General features: G+C 36.6%; 2 protein-coding genes across 2 annotated transcripts in view; both read left to right on the forward strand.

Annotated features, from left to right (window-relative positions):
- The window catches only part of LOC119542850 (sucrase-isomaltase, intestinal-like), a 180,421-nt gene extending 170,387 nt beyond the window's left edge, over positions 1–10,034 (forward strand). Inside the window, exons 18-19 of the mRNA XM_037847477.1 lie at positions 9,812–9,868; positions 10,011–10,034. Coding sequence (XP_037703405.1) covers positions 9,812–9,868; positions 10,011–10,034 — 81 coding nt within the window. The remainder of the gene's footprint in view (positions 1–9,811; positions 9,869–10,010) is intronic.
- Positions 10,035–11,478: 1,444 nt separating this feature from the next.
- Positions 11,479–18,877, forward strand: LOC119543358 (maltase-glucoamylase, intestinal-like). Its single transcript, XM_037848166.1, has 5 exons — positions 11,479–11,545; positions 13,121–13,209; positions 16,974–17,023; positions 17,211–17,369; positions 18,690–18,877. The coding sequence occupies exons 1-5, from the start codon at positions 11,541–11,543 to the stop codon at positions 18,747–18,749; spliced, it is 363 nt and encodes a 120-aa protein (XP_037704094.1). The 5' UTR covers positions 11,479–11,540; the 3' UTR covers positions 18,750–18,877.
- Positions 18,878–20,361: the final 1,484 nt, after the last annotated feature.

Raw genomic sequence — 20,361 nt, forward strand, 5'->3', positions numbered from 1 at the left:
GCCCCACCCCTTTCCTCCTAGAGAAGACAGAGCCCTCAGGTGGAGGTCATTAGCATTTCAGTGGTCTCTCTCTCTGCTTGTGCTGTCTCCACCCTTCCCTGAGTCACAGCCCTGGAAACTGAAAATGACTGGGGCTTTCTCCACTGAGCTGAAAAAGAAACAGATAGTCCCCTTCAGACCCAGTCCAAGGCGACCCTCCAGCTCTCCCAGGTCAGTCATCACCCAAAGCCTCTGTCTGCTTTTTGGGGATGCGTACCTGTAGTGAGCAGTTCACACTCGCTACTTAAAACCCCAGTTGGAGCTCAGCTGAGCTATATTCGCTTGCTGGGAGAGAGCTTCTCTCTGGCACCACGAGGCTTTGCAGCTCGGGCTATGGGGGAGGGGGTCTCACGACTTGGTTCCGCAGGTTTTACTGACAGATTTTATGCTGTGTTCTTGGGCATTCCTCTCAATTCAGGTTGGTGTATGATGAGTGGATGGTCTCGTTTGTCCCCCTGCAGTTATTCTGGATTATTTACTAGTAGTTTCTGGTTTTTTGTAGTTGTTCCAGGGGGACTACTTAGCTTCCACTCCTCTCTATGCTGCCATCTTGCCTGGGTCCTTGGTTGGCAATTTTTATCTATTAATATCTTAAGTATATCATACCACTGACATATACCTCCATGATTTCTGATGAGAAATCAGAACTTAGTCCTATTTGGCTTCTCTTACATGTGGGAAATTGCTTTTCTCTTGCTGCTTTCAGAATTCTCTTCTTCTCTTTGGCATTAGAGAAGTATGTGTCTATTAGTATGTGCTGTGGAGTGGGTCTATTTGGATTTATTCTGTTTGGAGTATGTTGGACTTCTTGCATTTCCATTTATATGTCTTTTATAAGGATTGGGAAATTTTCAGCCATTATTTCCTCAGATATTGTTCCTACCGGTTTTTCCTTCTCTTCTCCTTCTGGGACACTCATGATGAATATGTTTGTGTCCTTCATGTAGCAAATTATTTCCCTGAGACCTTGATCAAATTTTTCCATTTTTTTCTCCATTTGTTATTCTGTCTGTTCAAATTCAGTTGCTCTGTCTTCTAGCTCATTGATTCTTCTCTCTTTTCAAATCTGCTGTTGTGTGTCTCTAGTATATTTTTAATTTTGTCTATAGTGTCTTTCATGTCTGAAAGATCTGTCATTTTTCTATATATTCTTTCAAATTCCTCTTTATACTCACCCAGTGTCTTAATATCCTTTATCTCTTTTGTCATCTCATTGAATTTGTTTAGGAGATTTGTTTAGACTTCTTCGATTAGTTGTTCCTAATTCAGTGTCTCCTCCAGCTTTTTAATTTACTTTGACTGGGTCATATCTCCCTGTGTTTTATCATGCTTATGTGATTTTTTTGCTGATATCTGGTGAGCTGATTATCTTGATGGGTTTATTCTGAAGGTCAGTTTCTCTCTTTTGTTTAGGATTTTGTTTTTGCTTGGCTTTGTATTTTGGCTCTTCTTTGATAGTTGAATTGTCAATATTTCCCAGCCTAAACAAGGCTGGATACCCATGTTGGGGTTGTAGACCAGATCCATTGGTCCCTGGGATAGGTTCTGAAAAGACTCCAAAAAACCCTTGTTTTTCCTGCATTTTCCAGCCTGCCCAGCAGATAGCATTCTTTGCCTAGCTATTTCATTTCTGAACCAGTTAAAACAGTGGCACCTGTCAGTGTCTGACTCAGTGTGTGTGGGTGTGGGTGTGGGTGTGTGTGGTCAAAACTGCAGGGATCCCATGTTCTCACTTCACTGGCCAATATGTGGCTCAGTTTTGGGTGGTGTTCCCCTCTGTACTTGCTGTGGAGGACTCTTATGTCCATCCCAGTCCACAGCTGCCTACCTGGCAAGGATTGGTCCACCTGCTGCTGCTTCCATTGAGAGCAGGGGATGGGCTCCCTTCAGGAGTCATGAAGAGAATTACAGTGTCTGAACACAGTTTCTTAGTCTCTTTGTCCCATACTTCCCTGAGCATTGTACTATTCTCCCCTGTTCCCCAGATCCCCAAACAGTTGATTCAGGCAGTTTCTACCTGGCTACTTGCTGCTTTTCAGAGAGAAGTAGATTCTGCTATTCCCTACCTAATCCTCCATTTTGGAAGCTCCTCCTTGGGGCTCTTTTGTATTCAGCACTCCTCAGGAACTTGTGTTCTGCTGTGTATCTCTGTGGACCTGGGTCCTTGTGTCTGGATTTATGTGGGGATCTATCTCACTGCTGTGAGTGTTTTTATAGTCTGTGTCCCTGGTAGGAAATGGGAGGGATCCCAGCTGCTGCCACTGGACACTTCCCAAGCTAGATGGGACTGAGTGAGTTGGGGGAAAGAGGACTGGTCTGTCCAGGACAGAAGTTTCCTACCTGATATTTTTCTATTTTTTTGACTCAGCATTTGTGGAATCCTTCTCCAGTCTCTAACTTCCTCCAGGGTTCTAAGCAAGTGAGATTTGTCCCTTTTTTTTCTTCTTCTTCTTCTTTTTTTTTTTTTCGTGAATCTCTGGGGAGGTTTTTCCAAGGGATATCTTATGTTGCCATGTTGTTGACCTCATCCTCATTGTGGTTTTGATTTGCCTTTCCCCTTAGCTAATAATATTGAGCATCTTTTCATGTGTTTATTGGCCATTTGTATATCTTGGTGAAATGTCAATTCATATCTTTGGCCCATTTTTAAATTGGGTTTCTTGTCTTTTTGTTGTTGAGTTGCAGGAGTTTTTTAATATATTCTAGATGTTAAACTCTTATCAGATATGTGGTTTCTAAATAATTTCTTCCATTCTGCTGGTTGCCTTTCAAATTCTTGATAATGTCCTTGGTGCACAAAAGTTTTTAATTTCAAAGAAGTTCAGTTTCTCTATTTTTTCCTTTATTGTTCATGCTTTTGGTGTAAAGTCTAAGAATCCATTGCCCAATAGAAGGTCTTGAAGATATTTCCCTGTGTATTTTCTAAGAATTTTATAGTTTTAGCTTTTCTATTTAGGTTATTTATCAATTTTGATTTAATTTTTGTATGTGATGTGACATAAGGTCCATTTTGATTCTTTCGCAGGTGGATATCTAGTTTCCCCAGCACCGTTTGTTGCAAAGACCATTCTTTCCCTGTTGAGTGGACTTAGCATCCTTGTCAGAAATCACTTAGCTACAATGTGTAAACTCAGAATTGAATCTTAGAGCACAACCTATTAGGGGAACGATTATTATAATGGACCCTAGATTGTAAGCTCTTACAGCAGTCAAATCTATTCCTGAATTGTAATGGCTGTCCCCAAACTCTGAGATACTGATCCCTTTGTGTATAACCTGATCAGTCTCTGGAACGTTGGGTATCTGTGTGACACCTGAAACTCAGAGCTAGACTCGACAGATATGAATGTCAGTATTAGCGCATATAGCAACTGTTTAAAAAAAAAAAAAGCTGAAAAAGAGCCCAGACTTCAATTAGAGATATGAATGAAACAGGTCTGGTTAAGACTAGGGAAAATAGGGCCAAAGGGTAAAGGTCGAAACTGACTGTGTTTTAAAACTTCAACTTCCATGTGAGACCAATGAAGAGATGCTTATTTTGTCCAGGATCTATATTTTCTAGACAGTGTAACTTTTGCAGTTGGTTTGTTTAAACACCATGATTGCATGGAACTTTGAATAGGAAGTGAGATATGGTAGGTTTGTATAGGTTAGAGTGAAATAACGACATATCCCAAAGTAATTGGGGCAAAGAATAAAAATATATATGCAGGGCCCTCCTTAGGAGCCCTGCAGAAGTGTTGAACTGCCTCACCTGGGTTGTTGCTGATGTTCCCACAAATATTGAGGACTGGCAGTTTGGTATGCCGAGCCCTCTGTCTTAGGGCTTGCCCTTATGAAGCTCGTTACTGCAAAGGAGAGGCTAAAACTGCTTATAATTGTGCCTAAGAGTCTCCCCCTGAGTGCCTCTTTGTTGCTCAGATATGGCCCTCTCTCTCTAGCTAAGCCAATTCAGCGGGTGAACTCACTGCCCTCCCACCTACATGGGACCTGACTCCCAGGGGTGTAAATCTCCCTGGCATCGCAGGATATGACTCCTGGGGATGAATCTGGACCTGGCATCGTGGGATTGAGAACATCTTCTTGACCAAAAGGGAGATGCAAAATGAAACGAAACAAAGTTTCACTGGCTGAGAGATTTCAAATGGAGTTGAGAGGTCACTCTGGTGGACATCCGTACACACTATATAGATAACGTTTTTTAGGTTTTAATGTATTGGAATAACTAGAAGTAAATACCTGAAACTGTCAAACTCCAACCCAGTAGCCTGGTCTCTTCAAGATGATTGTATAACAATGTAGCTTGCGATGGGTGACAGTGTTATTGTGAAAACCTTGTGGATCACACTCCCTTTATCCAGTGTATGGGTGCATGAGTAGAAAAATGGGGACAAAAACTAAATGAAAAACAGGGTGGGATGGGGGGGATGATTTGGGTGTTCTTTTTTACTTTTATTTTTTATTCTTATTCGTATTCTTTCTGGTGTAAGGAAAATGTTCAAAAATAGATTGGGATGATGAATGCCTAACTATATGATGGTACTATGAGCAGTTTATTGACACCATGGATGATTGTATGGTATGTGAATATATCTCAATAAAACTGAATTTTAAATAAATAAATAAATAAATAAACAAATAAATAGAAAAAAATCACTTGGCTCTAGATGTGTGTGTTTATTTCTAACTGTTGACCTATTCCATTGGTCTATAGGTCTGTCTTGTGCCAGTCCCACACTGTTTTGAATACCATTGCTTTGTAATGCCATTTGAAATCAGGAAGTCTGAGTCTTCAAACCCTGTTCTTTTTCATGATTTTTCTGGCTATTCAAAGCCCCTTCTAGTTCCAAATAAATTAAGGATCAGTTTTTCCATTTCTGCAAAAAGGCTGCTGAAATTTTAATAGGGATTTCATTGAGTTCACAGATTGCTTTGCATAATATTATGTTAACAGTGCTAACTCTTCCAATCTGTGAACAGGGGACGTCTTGCCATTTATTTAGGTTTTCTTTAATTTCTTTCAGCAATGGGATACAGTTTTCTGTGTACAAGTCCTTTACATTTTTGCTAAATTTCTCCCTAGATGTTTATTATTTTCGTTGCTATTATAAATGGATTGTTTTCTTGATTTCATTTTTGCATTGTTCCTTGTTGTTGTATTGAAGCACTACTGATATTTGTGCATTGATCTTGTGCCCCACCAATTTGACAAATTTGTTTATAAGCTTTAGCAGTTTTCTTGTAGATTCTTTGGGGTTTTCTACATATAGGAGTTTGTCACCTGTGAATAGAGGTAGTTTTGCTACTTTTCCAACTTGGATGCCTTTTATTTCTCTGTTTTCCCTAATTGCTGTAGCTAAAACTTCCAGTATAATGTTAAGTTGCAGTGGTGAAAGTGGGTATCCTTGTCATGTTCCTAATCTTAGAAGGAATGTTTGTGTTTTGTGTTTTGTTTTGTTTTGTTTTTTTGTATAGTTGAACTGTCATTGCGTTCCTGGGATAAATCCCACTTGGTCATCGTGTATAATCCTTTTAATATGCTGTTGGATTTGGTTTGCTAGTATTTTGTTAAGGATTTTTATATGTATATTCGTAACATATATTGGTCTTTTCTTTTGATACCTTTATCTGGCTTTGGTATTAGGTCAAAGATGGCCTCATAGAGTGAGTTAACAAGTGTTTCCTTCTCATCCAATTTTTGAAAGAGTTTGGGCAGGATTGGTGTTAATTCTTCTTTCAGTGTTTGTTAGAATTCACCATTGAAGCCATCTGGTACTGGACTTTTCTTTGGTGGAAGGTTTTTGATTACCGATTCAATCTCTTTACTTGTTATTGGTCTTTTGAGATCTCTTTCTTCTTGGGTCAGTTTAGGTAATTTGTGTGTTTTTAGGAATTTATCCATTTCATCCCAATTACCTAATTTGTTGGCTTTCAATTGTTCATAGATATGAAAGCATAGGATCTTTTCTGAAGATGCTTCTTGTCCTGGACATGGGTACATGGCTTTAGGAATTCCACATTGATGTTGAATAAATACCTCTTTTCCCCCAGGAAATAGTCTTACCTCCCACTCCAAAGTGCTATGTTGTGTGTCTTAATGCTGGAAAGACTGCCCAAGGCAGCTGCAATTTTATTGTTTTCTTTCACTGTTTTAGAAGCCCTGTCACCTGCTTGTGTGTGCAGGGCAAGTTCTGGAGTGGTGAGCCAGAGATGAGTGTCCTGATTCTGTCTTTCAGGCTACCAGCAGACGTATTAGTATAAACATGCACCCCAGAATGTGCAAAAGAGTTACTCTCCTGCCTGTGGGACTGGGAATACATACCTCCTCTGTAAAAAGTAGGGAGGGGATGAGGGAAGGATCAGTAAACACACCAGGATGATTTCCTAACATTTTTAACTTGCCATTTTCTTGATTCATTGCTCACCCATTTACTGCAGTGCTTTACCAGATTTACAGAGCTCTGAGACAGAGATTCTGAGAAATGGTTTTTGGTTGTTATTTATAAATTTCTGTGGGTGGAAATACTAAGAGTCAAATGGAAACAAAGACACAACATACCAAAACACAGAGGATGCAGTGAAGGCAGAGCTCAGAGTGAAATTTATAGCCATGAATGCCTATATTTAAAAAAGTGCGAAGATCTCAAATTCATAACCTATCTTTATACCTTGAGGAACTAGAAGAAAAAAGCAAAGTAATCTCAAAGTTAGATGAAGTAAGTAATTAGTTAAGATTAGAGTGAAGATAAATGAAATAGAGAATTAAAGAACAATTAACAGAATAAACAAAACGTTTGTACTTTGGAAAAAATCAGTAAAATTGAGAAACCATTAATTAGACTGGCAAATTAAAAAAGAGAAAAGATGAAAACATGCAAATCGTAAAGGAAAATGGTGCTCTCCCCACTGACCTTACATAAATAAAAAGGGTATAAGAGAATATTATGAATATTGTATACCAACAAACTAGATAATCTAGAAGAAATGAAAAAAATTCCTAGAAATACATCATTGCACAAATTGACTCAAGAAGAAATAGAAAAACATCAGCAAACCTATATTAAATCGAGACTGAATCAATAATCAAAACCTTCCACCAAAGAAAAGTTCAGGATCAGATGTTCTCACTGGTAAATTCTACCAAATATTTAAAGAAGAATTAATGTCAATTTGCTCAAATTCTTCCAAAGACCTCAAGAGGATGGAAAGCTTACTAATTTATTTTATGAGGCCAGCATTTTACTCTGATACCAAAGCCTGATACAGATGTCACAAGTGAAGAAAATTACAGACCAATTTCCCTTATAAAAAAGTTTTAAATTTTGATGAAATCAAATTTACCTATTGTTTCTTTGTTGCTTATGTTTTTCCTGGAAAATCTAAGAATCCATTGTCTAATAAAAGAACCTGAAGATTTGCCCTTATGTCACCTTCTGAAAAAATTTATAGTTTTAGCATTCTTCTGCATGAGAATACCCAGTTCTCCCAAAAGCATGTTAAGGAGACCATTCTTCCCCCCACTTCATCCTTTTCAAAAATCAATTGGCCATGGATGTATGGTTCTATTTTGTGGACTTGAAATTCTGTTCCACTGATCTAGTTTTCTATCTTTGTGCCAGTATTACCTTGTAATAGAATTTGAAATCAGGAAGTGTGAGTCCTCCAACACTGTTATTCTTTTTAATGATTGTTTTGGCTTTTAAGGCCCCTTGTAGTTCCATATAAATTTGAGCATCAGTTTTTCCATTTAAGAGATTGCATTGAATTGGTAGATTGCTTTGGATAATATTGACATATTTACCATGTTAATTTTTCCAATCCATGAACATGGGATATCTGCCTTTTATTTAGGTTTTCTTTAGTGTCGTTCAACAATATTTTGTGATTTTGTATACAAATCTTTTGTATCCTTAAATTTCATCTTTCTTTTAGATGCTATTGGAAATGGAATTGTTTTCTTGATTCCCTCTTTGGAATGTTCGTTGCTAGTATATAGGAACACAATTGTTTTTGTGTGTTGTCACTTTTCTAAAGTTTGTTTATCAGCTCTATTAGTTTTCCTGTGGAATCCTTTGGATTTTCAAATATAAATAAGATCAGGTCATGTACAAATAAAGATAGCTCTACTTCTTCTGCACCAGCATGGATATCTTTTATTTCTTTCTCTTGACTAACTGCTCCAGCAAGAACTTCTAGTACAGTATTGAATAGCAGTGGGGAAAGAGGGCATCCTTGTCTCATTTCTGATCTTAAGTCATTCACCACTGAGAATGATATTAGCTGTGGGTTTTTCATAAAGGGCCTTTATCCTGTTGAGAAGGTTCCTTTCTATTCCTACTTTTCTGAGTGTTTTTATAAAGAAATGTTGCTGGAATTTTTTGAATGCCTTTTCTGCAGCTACTGGGATAACCATGTGTTTTTTCTTCATTCTACTTATGTGTTGTAGTGCATCAATTGATGTTAGCTGAACCACCCTTGCATTCCTGGAGTGAATATCACTTGGTCATGGTGTATAACCTTTTAAAATATGCTGTCAGATTTGGTTTGTATTTTGTTGAGAATTTTTGCTTGGAAATAAAAAGCACAATGAAACACCATTCTACATTCACTAGAATGGCTATTATTTTTTTTTTTTTTAAAGAAAAAAGGAAATAGTGTTGTGGAGAGGATGCAGAGCAAGAATTTTATGGGTGAGAATGTAAAAATGGTACAGCCACTGTGTGAGACACTGTCTACACATCCACAGTGATATCTTACAATCATAATTCAGATCAAGTTTTTCATGACTTCTCTTTGTAGCTACCATAGCCTACCAGCCGTACATGACACCTGCTTGGCTCCCTAATCTCAGGTCAGCCTGGGTTCTCTTCTGTTTACTCAATTCCAGCCACACTCAACTTCTTTCATTACTTTTAACAAATCAAGATCATTCACAGTTCAGTGTTCTTTGCCTTTGCTATCCTTCTCTGTATCTTTGCATAGTTGGTTTATTCCCATCCTTCAAGTCGCAGTTAAAATATTATCTCCTCAGAGAAAATTTCCCTGACTATCCTACTTACACAAGCCCCCTCCTTTATTATTCTTGGCTCTAGAAATTTTTTGTTAAATTTTTAAATTTTGTATTATATGTACTTTTATATACATGTGTATATCTTTATATATATGTGTGTATATGTAGATATTTTCTGCTGTGCTAACGAGATTTTAAACTGCTGAGGACAAGGATCTCTTCAATTTTGTTAATCATTGTATATATAGTGCTCAAAAAGTGCCCTGTATTTAGTAGGAACTCAAATAAAATTTGTGGAATAAATGCATAAACATTTTCATATTTTAAAAATTTTTTGTAAATACATGGCAATTGACATTGAGTTAAAATTCAACAAAGTAATTTGTATGATTGCTAATAAAATACATCTATATTGTAGTGAGACATCAATATTTTGAAATATAGGAAAGGTAATCAGGATTTTCAGAAAACACGCAGAATATTCATTAATATTTCATAATTTGGACATGAAAAATATTTTTGATAGATCATACATATTTCTTGTTTTTGTATACATATGTATATCTTTATATGTGTGTGTATAAGTGTATATTTATAGACATTATATACTATATAATCTTATATGTAGGTTACTGTAAAACCATATATGAGTTAACTAGCATATGAATGATACAGGATTCAATATTCAGAGAGTCTAATGTAGTTTTACTGCGACATTTTCGTTCAACAAAATATTTTGAAAACTTTTTCTTTTTGTCAAAGGGAGCAAGATCTTTGTCCGTGTATTTTCCTGAAGCATCGTGGTTCAGCTTATATACAGTATGTATTTTAGCCATTTTATAGAAAAAATAATAAGTCCATTAACTCAAAGATTTATATGGTATCTTTTTCATTTGTTTTTATAAGACTTCCAGATTCTTGGGCTATATAATTCTGATTTGTTTCTTTGTCTTTTGTTTAGAATTCTTTGGAACTTGGACAATAAGTATATCAGTAAATATTTAAAATGAAAGATGGAATACTGTTTTTGTTTTCTTTTTAGCAATGGACTGGATTTTTTTAATTTATAAAAACTTTTAAATTCTTAAAAGTAAATTTCCACAAGTTATGTTTCCTTATAGCAGAATGTAAAAGAGATTATAATGTATGAGACAAGTTCTTTATCTTGCAAGAAACAGAAACCCATTCAGGCTAGCTCAAGAATGGGTTTATTTTTTGTAGGGCTACACATGAATTGACAAAGGAAATCTCATGGAAATACAAGAACAGCAACTATGGTAACACTGGATTTCATGGAGACTAGTGTCAAAAATTATGGATTCCAGTAGCAGGAGTTTGTAAAATTTCAGTCTCGTATTCTGCTGGCATTGTGTGGATCTGACTTTATTTTATTAACAGCTGGCTTGCAAAGGGTCTCAACTAGTCACAGACTCTTAGATCCCAGCAAAAACATGCATCTTTATATGTACTTTGTACTGCTGTGATAAGTGGTGGGTTCTTTCCATTTTTTATAGTTTAAATTCTCAAAAACTATAATCAATTCATCTTCTATTTTCCACCCAGCTATACCTAGTCTTCCAGGCCATGGGACCTATGGCCTGGGGAATGGGAGGTGGAATTTGAAATGAAGTAGTATGACAACTCTATTACAAAGCAGTTGTTTAAACTAATGAGGTGATTTCCCCTTTCTTTTATTATGTTTTGATAAGAATTAGCTAATCTCCAAGAAATTTTTATGGGAATAAACTTTGACTATAAATGCAGAATTAATCTCAAAGTAGAAGAAAGGATATATGGTCTATTTTAAATTATTGGTTGGTTGTGTCTGGGGGAAGTGATATTATGATTTCTCCATTCTAGTGGTCAGATTATTACAGTATCTTAAACTTAACAATGATTTTCAAAGGATATTCTGCAGATATGATTCATAAGTTCCAAAAATATATATTTAAATCTCTTAATAAAATTTAACTTTTAAAAACAGTATAATTAAAAAAGCTCACATAAAACTGTTATTCTATCAGACTTTAACCTTTTAATGTTTTGGAACCCAACACGTTAATTTATAATCTTGTTTTTGACTTTTCGGTAAGTAAATTTCACTATGAAATTGAATTTTGGAAATGAGTGTGCACTAATAAATGCTGCTTTTATGTGTTTTACATATTGGAGTACTCTGTAAGTTTTTGTTTTTTTTTAAACACTGAATCAGACATTTTAAGTCACTTTCCTGTTTTTGAATACCATGGATGCTTTGTTGAATTTAAACAGAAGTTTTGATTTCTGGCTCCCATTTCTCCTGAAATGTATTACTTTTTACCAGTTATGTAACTGGAATGGTTAACTCTGGCCCATTCTGTGCTAGGGTGAGGAAATACCACTTTCTTGGCTGAAGAAGTTTGTGGACATTCCTACTCCTCTGGAAATAATTCCTCTTTTCGTTCGTGGAGGGTATATTCTGCCAATCCAGGCTCCAGCCAGAACAACAGCTATGAGGTAACAGAGACATCTCCTCAGGAGATTTCTGACTGAGCTACCAATTCAAGCTTTCTGTTAGGGAATTGCTTGGGAAGTAGAGTAGTCAAAAGAGGGGCTCTGTATGAGCAGGTAGCCATTATCAGGAGACTGACTCAATCAGTAGTGCAATTACTTGTCTGTGTTTATATGTGTATATGTGTGAGTCAGTGTGTACATGTGTGCATGTGCGCATGTGCATGAGAGACATGAGACAGCAGACATAGGGAGAAGAAAAAGGGAGTGAGATAGGTTAAGAGGTGACATTCTGCTTGAACACTTGATCCAGTTCCAAGCTATCCTTTTCTCAATATTTTGCTAGTGTTATTTTTAGGAGAGCTAGTGATTTTCAATTCATGAATTCTCTCCTAGATATTGTATGAAGGCTCGGTCACAGTCCCCAAGGTTTTTCCACTTAGGTTACATTTAATTAATAATTTTCCCCCATAGATATCATGTAATCAAATATTTTATCTGGCAAACAAGCATATTTTAAAAAGCAATAATTTGTTCATATTTTTTACATCAAAGATACTAATAGCAAATCAGAGCTTCTAATTAGCATTAATTGAAAATAAAATCAACTAAAATATGTTTATATAATTATTAGAGAAATATAGGTTTGGGCTCAACATTTTGAAATATTGAAAGGATCCCAAGAATTCTTAAACCATGCATTATATCTGTAGTTTCCAAGCACTAACTTGAGTAATCAATCCATTTGTATATCAGGTTGTTAAATTACCAAGAGAGGGCTTCTTGCCTAACTTTTCATTTCAATAGGAAAAATACAACAAAATAATTGTATTTTATATGAAAACAAACTATTTCCCTTTAGGAATTCTCCTATAACTCAGCTTCTCTAGAAATAAGGTTGTTTTTATCACATGCGATGCATAGTTCTTTCCTCATTGTGCAGTTTTCTCTTGCCAGGTGGTTAAGATCAAATCCTTGAGACCTGCCTCCGTTGTAGAATCACAAAAAGGGGACACATGGATTCTGGCATCCTTGTTCTTGAGATCTTTGTTCCCAGCAGTACAGACTCTCCAAATTATTTTTCAAGCCTCATTTTCCCTGGAGTCCCTCTTGTCATACCTTAAAATAGCTCCTGGCCTTAAAATAGCTCCTGGGATCCCTAATCCAATGATTTTGACCGTTTTGTTATAGCTCTCTCACTGTATGTATGCCAAAAAGACTGAGGAATGCTCCTTCAGTTAGCTTGGTATAACATGCCTGATATCTCTTCATCAATTATAAAACTTTTGCTTTTCTCCAGTAGAAAGCACTTAAATAATTGTATTTGAGAGTTCTGTGCTATTGCTATCAATTTTTTCTTGACTGTGCTATTCAGAAGTGGAAATATGTTGCTTAAGAATATTATAACTTTCCTATCACTGGTTGTGTTCAAGGATAAACTGACTGTTTGGTAAAGATGTTTAGGAAAAGACTCAACGTGTTTCTGGATGGTTCTATAAGATGGTGAGGTTAGGCATTTTAACCATGAGTATACATGTCTACGAAAAAAAAGCAATACCAATTTTCATTATTTTTCTGCAGCCGCCAGAATCCTTTTGGTCTCATAATTGCTTTAGATGAACAGGAAGAAGCATATGGCTCCTTTTTCTGGGATGATGGTGACTCTATTGGTAAGCAAACCAACTTGTACAACAGTTGAAACATTCTCGATTTCAGTATGACTTTATTTAAAATAAAGTTGGGAGATCTAGGCCAACCAGGTTAGTATGATATAATGGACATCATAGCATGATTTTGCTTTCCCCAGCATTACTTTCTACAAACCTGAAATTTTCCTTATATCTGATCACTCTTTTGGGTTAAGCAACACAGGTGAGAAAATTATCTCAAATAAGATGCTAACATAATACACTATGGTTACCTAAGATGAGCGTGTTTCACTATATTTTTTAGCATGTTATTTTTCTTATTAATTTATTTTTATTTTGGAAGGAATGGAGATCCTAGTCTTAAGGAACAAAACTTTCAATGGAAAGTTGTAAGAAATTGGCATTAATGGCATAGCTATTAATATATGTTGAAGTCTCCCACAATTATTGTGGAAACATCAATTGCTTCCTTTAGTTTTGCCAGTGTTTCTCTCATGTATTTTGTGGCACCTTGATTGGGTGCATAGACATTTATGATTGTTATTTCTTCTTGTTGAATTACCCCTTTTATTAGTATGTAGTGGCCTTCTTTGTCTCTCAAAACATCCCTGCATTTAAAGTCTATCTTATCTGAGATTAATATTGCTACACCTGCTTTCTTTTGGCTGTAGCTTGCATGAAATATTTTTTTCCATCCTTTCACTTTCAATTTCTTTGTGTCCCTGTGTCTAAGATGAGTCTCTTGTATGCAACATACTGATGGTTCATTTTTTTTGATCCATTCTGTGAATCTGTATCTTTTAATTGGGGAGTTTAATCCATTTACATTCAACGTTATAACCATGAAGGCATTTCTTGAATCAGCCATCTTATCCTTTGGTTTATGTTTGTCATATATATTTTTCCCCTCTCTCTGTTAATATCCTTTATTGTACCCATACCGAATCTCTTTAGTACTGAACCTTTCTCCAAGTCTCTCTGTCCTTTCTTTGTTTCTCTGTCTGTAGGGCTCCCTTTAGTATCTCCAGTAGGGCAGGTCTCTTGTTAGCAAATTCTCTCAGCATTTGTTTGTCTGTGAAAAATTTAAGCTCTCCCTTAAATTTGAAGGAGAGCTTTGCTGGATAAAGTATTCTTGGTTGGAAATTTTTCTCACTCAGAATTTTAAATATATCGTGCCACTGCCTTCTTGCCTCCATGGTGGCTGCTGAGTAGTCACTGCTTAGTCTTATGCTGTTTCCTTTGTATGTGGTGAATTGCTTTTCTCTTGCTGCTTTCAGAACTTGCTCCTTCTCTTCTGTGTTTGACAGTGTGATCAGAATATGTCTCAGAGTGGGTGTATTTGGATTTATTCTATTTGGAGTTCGCTGAGCATTTATGATTTGTGTATTTATGGTGTTTAGAAGCTTTGGGAAGTTTTCCCCAACAATTTCTTTGAATACTCTTCCTAGACCTTTACCCTTTTCTTCCCCTTCTGGGACACCAATGAGTCTTATATTAGGACGTTTTATATTATCTATCATATCCCTGAGGTCCGTTTCGATTTTTTCAATTTTTTTCCCCATTCTTTCTTTTATGCTTTCATTTTCCATTCTGTCATCTTCCAGGTCACTGATTCATTGTTCAACTTCCTCTAGTCGTGTACTATGAGTGTCCAGAATCTTTTTAATTTGGTCAACAGTTTCTTTAATTTCCATAAGATCATCTATTTTTTTATTTAGTCTTGCAATGTCTTCTTTATGCTGTTCTAGGGTCTTCTTGATATCCTTTGTATCCCGTACTATGGTCTCATTGTTCATCTTTACTTCTTTGAGTAGCTGCTCTAGGTGCTGTGTCTCTTCTGATCTTTTGATTTGGGTGCTTGGGCTTGGGTTATCCATATCGTCTGGTTTTTTCATATGCTTTATAATTTTCTGTTGTTTTTGGCTTCTTGGCATTTGCTGAACTTGATAGGGTTCTTTTAGGATTTGTAGACCACTTGAAGTCCTTATCTCTAATTTATCAGATCTATAGCTTCGTGGAGTACACTTTCTCTAACTAACCAGCAGGTGGTGTCCACGAGCCAACTGTTCTCCACAAGCCAGTTCTCCCCTGCTTTGCCTTTGTGGTGAGTGGGGGAGTGAGTCTTGTGGGGTCCAATTGGTGTACCAAGCTTGCGTGTGTAGTTGGTGTTGTCCGCCCTGTATATGGGGCGTGTTTCTGGGCAGTCAGGGAGGGGGGTGGCTCTAACAATCAAATCTCCCTGGTGATCCTGGAGTTTTAAAGCTGCTGCAATAGTCTAATCCTTCAGTTCAGTCCTGCCACAGTTTGTCTCTGCCACTGACCCACAAGTCCTTGGTATTGGCGTATGGCTCCTGAGACTTGCGAGTGAGTCCCTCTTCCAGGCCGTGCACCCCCTGGTCTTCTGTTGAGGGATGACTGTGCTATGTCACAGGTGAATGCCGTCCCCCCAGGGTGGTTCTGGGCTGCTGGGCTATGTAAGGAGGCTCCCAGTCTGCTGAAATGATGGCTGAATGGGGCTTCGTTAATTCACACTGCTCCACCTTCCCAACTCTGGGACAATCAGCTGAGGTTGCAGGGAAGGCTAATGTCCACGCCCAGTTTTGTGGTGTGTGCCTGTTATTTGAAGCGCTTCCATCACACTGGGTTGTGTGGGGCAGCTCTGGGCTATGGGGCTGGCGATGGGCAGGAGTGTTTCCTGTCCACCAGGATGATGGCTGTGAGCGGACACCCCCCTTTTCTTGGGAAGTTGTGGTGTTTAGTGAAATTTCTCAGCCACTGGATTATTGCCTTTTGTCTTAGAGCTCTCTTAGTTCTGCTCTTGTCTTGACCTGCCCAAACTGCAAGTCTTTGAAGCTTTCTGTATTGGGCTTCTTAGAGTAATTGTTTTAGAAAAAGAAAAAAGGGTTAAAAAAAAAAAAAAAAAAAAGGCTCCTCACAGATCTAAGGGGTTATTGAAATGCTAAGAGACAAAGCAATTAGGGCCATTAAGGAAAGGTCCACAGGGCAGAGAGATCAGCTTTTCTTCAGGATTTGCATATGAGCCTGAGGGCCTGAGCTCTGCCCTTCCCCTTTCTATGTTCACCAGAACTCCAAAAATCCTCTGCTTTTATTTTGGAGTTTTTCATGCTGTTTTTTTCTATGTCTGTCTCCTCTCTGCTGGGCTGGCTGCTCTCAGATTCTCTGGTGTCTGGTCTCAGTCTATCTATGGTTGGAGTTTGGATCAGTAGAATGAGTTTCCGATAAGGGCTGCCACTGCAGTTCTCCCTTCTCCTTCCCGGAGCTGACAGCCCCTCCTCCCACGGGACTGAGCCTGGCAGGGAGGGGCGCGGGTCCCCTGGCCGCAAAAACTTACAGATTTCGCTGCTCTCAGCAGTTCCACATTTTCATGAGTGTTGTATGAAGTATGCCCAAAGTCAGATTGCTCTGTGGTGTCCAATCCACGCAGTTCCTGGCTTTCTACCTACTTTCCTGGAGGAGTAACTAAAACATACAGCTCACCAGTCCGCCATCTTGCCTCACCTCCTCCTTCCCATAGCTATTAATATAAAGCAAGAAAGATTTGCTGAGGTTCTGTGGTGAGGAGACCTGGGACCATAATTCAGAGAACAGTGTAGAAGTAGGAAGAGATATAGCTTGACATGAGAAAATACTTAATTTAGACGATTATAAGTAAAAGGTGTCATCTAAGACCTTATGGACTTGGTGTTTAGTTGATCAGAGTTGAAATAAAAAATAGTAAAATAAAATTTGACCTTTATTTTCTATTGTTAATGCTTGTTTCATAGATTCTGTTGAAAAAGAAGCCTACTTCTATGCTGAATATAAATTCAGTGATGTAAGTTGAAAAATTCAATATTTGTTATGACATATTTCATTTTCTGAAAAAAGATATGTTTCAAGGGATCTTAAAAATAAGAAAGTGTCTCAAAGTATTGGCAATTCTCCAAAATATGTTGCATTGTATACTCTTGTGTATGGCTATCATTTGCTTAAAAATGCTTTTCCTCCCCCCATAATAACAGAAAGAGTTGAGAACTACTATAATTAAACATGGCTACAGTGGAATTGCTGATCAGTCATATGACACTGTTCAGATCCTTGGATTGTCTGCAAAGCCCGATATGGTTTCTGTGAATGGAAAATCCATCCCAAGAGACAGAATAGAATATTATTCCAATAAGGTAGGATTTTAATACTCTTGAGTTAAAAGGCAAGATTTATTTTATCCCAAGTGCTAATAATTGAATTTTCCTTGAATGTTGCATCCTTGTAAAAACCACTGTAATCACATTTCTAAAATAACAACTTGCATATTTCTGAAGACTGGGGACAATTAATAAGCATAGAGTTATATTTCCAGATAAGTGTGCTTATATCAGGATTAGGAACTTTGTTGCAATTCAGTGCCACAGATGACATCATACAATGCCAGTGCATTCCCTGGCAAATGTAACATAATGGAAGGATAAATGAGAGGTTTGGAACAAGTCCATCCAGAACCTTCCACATCCAGCTTTCTATAAATCTTTGTTTTCATTTATTTTAGCCACCTATTTATCCTTCCTTTATGTGCCTTAGGAAATTGAGCATCCAGGGAGGTGAAAATAATGATCTTTAAATACAATACAGAGTAGTGACATAGAGCTGAAAATACTGAATTCTTATTTTTTTAATTAATTTTTTAAAATGATTGATAGCAAGGACTTTTAAATAATAGCTTATTCAAAATTTACCCCTCTCTAATTGAATGGCTTTTCCCTCTGATTGAGGAAATTTTTAAGTTGCTTGATATCTTAGTCATAATGATACTACTTTACTTGAAATCTTATAATTTACCAAGCATTTTTAGCCATATGAATCTATTTGATCTCAAATAGATTGACCTGGGAGATAGGTGTGTGTAGCCAACATTATCATACAGGTTTTAGAGAGGAAGAACTGAGTCTGAGAAAGATCTCAACATTAATTAACTGAGTAGTGGGAATATTAGCTAACCTCCCTTTCCCCTCTGTGCTCTTTCTGTTTTCTAAGCTCCCTGATAAACTATAAGTCATTGCTTGGGTCAAGAAAACAAAAATACCTGCTTTGGAAAATTAGTTTCACAACTGTTGGTTTCATGTATACATGTGCCTAATCTTGAATGAGAAAAAAAGAACAAAAAATCTTGATAAAGTTCTGTAGGATACAAAGATCTTTTTTGAATGAAATAAGCTGTTTAAATTGGAGTGTTCTAGAGACATACTGTTTAGGTTTGTGCATCACTTAACCATAATTTACTCTAATTGGTATATATGTGTGTGTGTATGTGTATGTATACATATCGTATACAAATACATATTATTACATATGTATAAAAGTTATCTCTTGTCATTTCATGACATTTGATTCTCATAGCATCATAAGTTCTGATAATTTCATTTTGACCTGAAACTTCAATCATAACAAAATTTCTTCACATTGATTTACTTTCTCTAATTTATTTCCTCTCTAATCTGTTACAGAAAATTAATTTATGGATATCTGAACCCTTTTCCCAAGAGCTGACCATTTCAGTGTCTTAAAATGAAAGATTAAAAAATAACTACTACAACAATGGAAGTAAAAAGGTCTCTACAACAGTTTTAACAGTTAAAAATAGTTGATTAATATGGAAATGTGAATAGTGATGCAATTAAAATATTTCAATCTTGTGTGTTGTCTGTATTACTTTAAATTCTCTGACAGTGTCCCTTACAAAAGCTAGAAAAATGCTTGATAAAACTTCCTCCTCATAAGGACTGATATGTGTTGAAGTGATAAACTGATAAATGAGATTATGCTTCCTGGCCCTCCGAGTAAGCCTTTGAAAAATTCATTGTGCTTCTAGTTAGCTAGAAGGCTTGTGAACCCAGTTAAACTGGGTGTATCTTCATAAAAGATAGCCTAAATGTAAAGCTAACTTTTCAGCAGAAAACTTTTTTTTTCTTAATTGGGAATATATACTTTTGATTTTCATTTTGTATTACCTGAGGAATATAAACATCTTATTTTCCTAAAAGGAAATCAAAGAACTATCTAAACACATATTTAGCAGTGGGAGCCAACCATTTCAAAAAGCTAGTTATTAAATCATTTCAAGGCACTGACATAACTATTTCCTACACCAAATTAATTAACTATTTATTGATGCCTTGGATACTGAGTGTCGATTTAGGAAGAAACCAAGAGACAGCAAGTTCCCAAGAGCCAAGTGAAGGAAGTCTTTCATGAAGGAAGGAGTAGACCCCTGGGTAAAATATTGTAGTTAGGTCAAGTTAGGAAGTTATTGGTGAACATGACAAAAAGGATTAATGTGGACTGGAGTAGGACTAAGAGAATGGGAAGGAAGAAGTGAGTGTAGACAACTCTTTTTTTTTTTTTTTATTTTTTAAACTTTTTATTTTAGTAACAAATATACAACTCAGAATTTCCCATTTTAACCATATTCAAGTGTGTGGTACAGTAGTTTTAATTATATTCACAATGCTGTGCTACCATCTCTGATATCCATTATTCATAACTTTCTTCATAAACTCAAACACAAACTCTTCACCCACTAATCTATAAATCCCTATTCCCACACCAACCACTATTGCCTGTAGAAACCTATAAACTACTATCTGTTTCTATGAAATTGTGTATTCTAAATGTTTCCTGTGAGTGAGATCATAAATATCTGTCTTTTTGTGTCTAGTTTATTTCACTCAACATGATGTCTTCAAGGCTCATCTACACTGTAGCATGCATCAGAACTTTATTTCTTTCTACAGTTGAATAATACTCTATTGAATTTATTTGTCACATCTTGTTTATCTGTTCATCTGTTGGTGGACTTGGGTTGTTTCTACCTTTTGGCTATCGTGAATAATGCTGCTGTAATCGTTGGTATACAAATATCTTTTTGAGTCCCTGTTTTCAATTCTTTTGGGTATATACCAAGAAGTGGTGTTGCCAGGACATATGGTAACTATTTTCAACTTTTCTGAGGAATTGCCAAACTGATTTCCATAGGGTTGCACCATTCTACCGTGCCGTCAGCAATGTGTAAGGTTTCCTATTTTTCTGCATCCTCATCAACATTTATTATTTTCTGTTTTTAATAATAAGCACCCTAGTGGGTGTGAAGTGGTATCTCGTTATGTTTTTTAAAACAGT

The sequence above is a fragment of the Choloepus didactylus genome, chromosome 8 (assembly GCF_015220235.1).
Source record: "Choloepus didactylus isolate mChoDid1 chromosome 8, mChoDid1.pri, whole genome shotgun sequence".
Lineage (NCBI taxonomy): Eukaryota > Metazoa > Chordata > Mammalia > Pilosa > Megalonychidae > Choloepus > Choloepus didactylus.

Excerpts from the sequence above, each read along its gene's own strand:
- LOC119543358 (XM_037848166.1), top strand. Across the intron at positions 13,210-16,973 it reads GGATGATGGTGACTCTATTG|ATTCTGTTGAAAAAGAAGCC; the intron begins GTAAGCAAACCA and ends CTTGTTTCATAG. Across the intron at positions 17,370-18,689 it reads TAGAATATTATTCCAATAAG|AAAATTAATTTATGGATATC; the intron begins GTAGGATTTTAA and ends AATCTGTTACAG.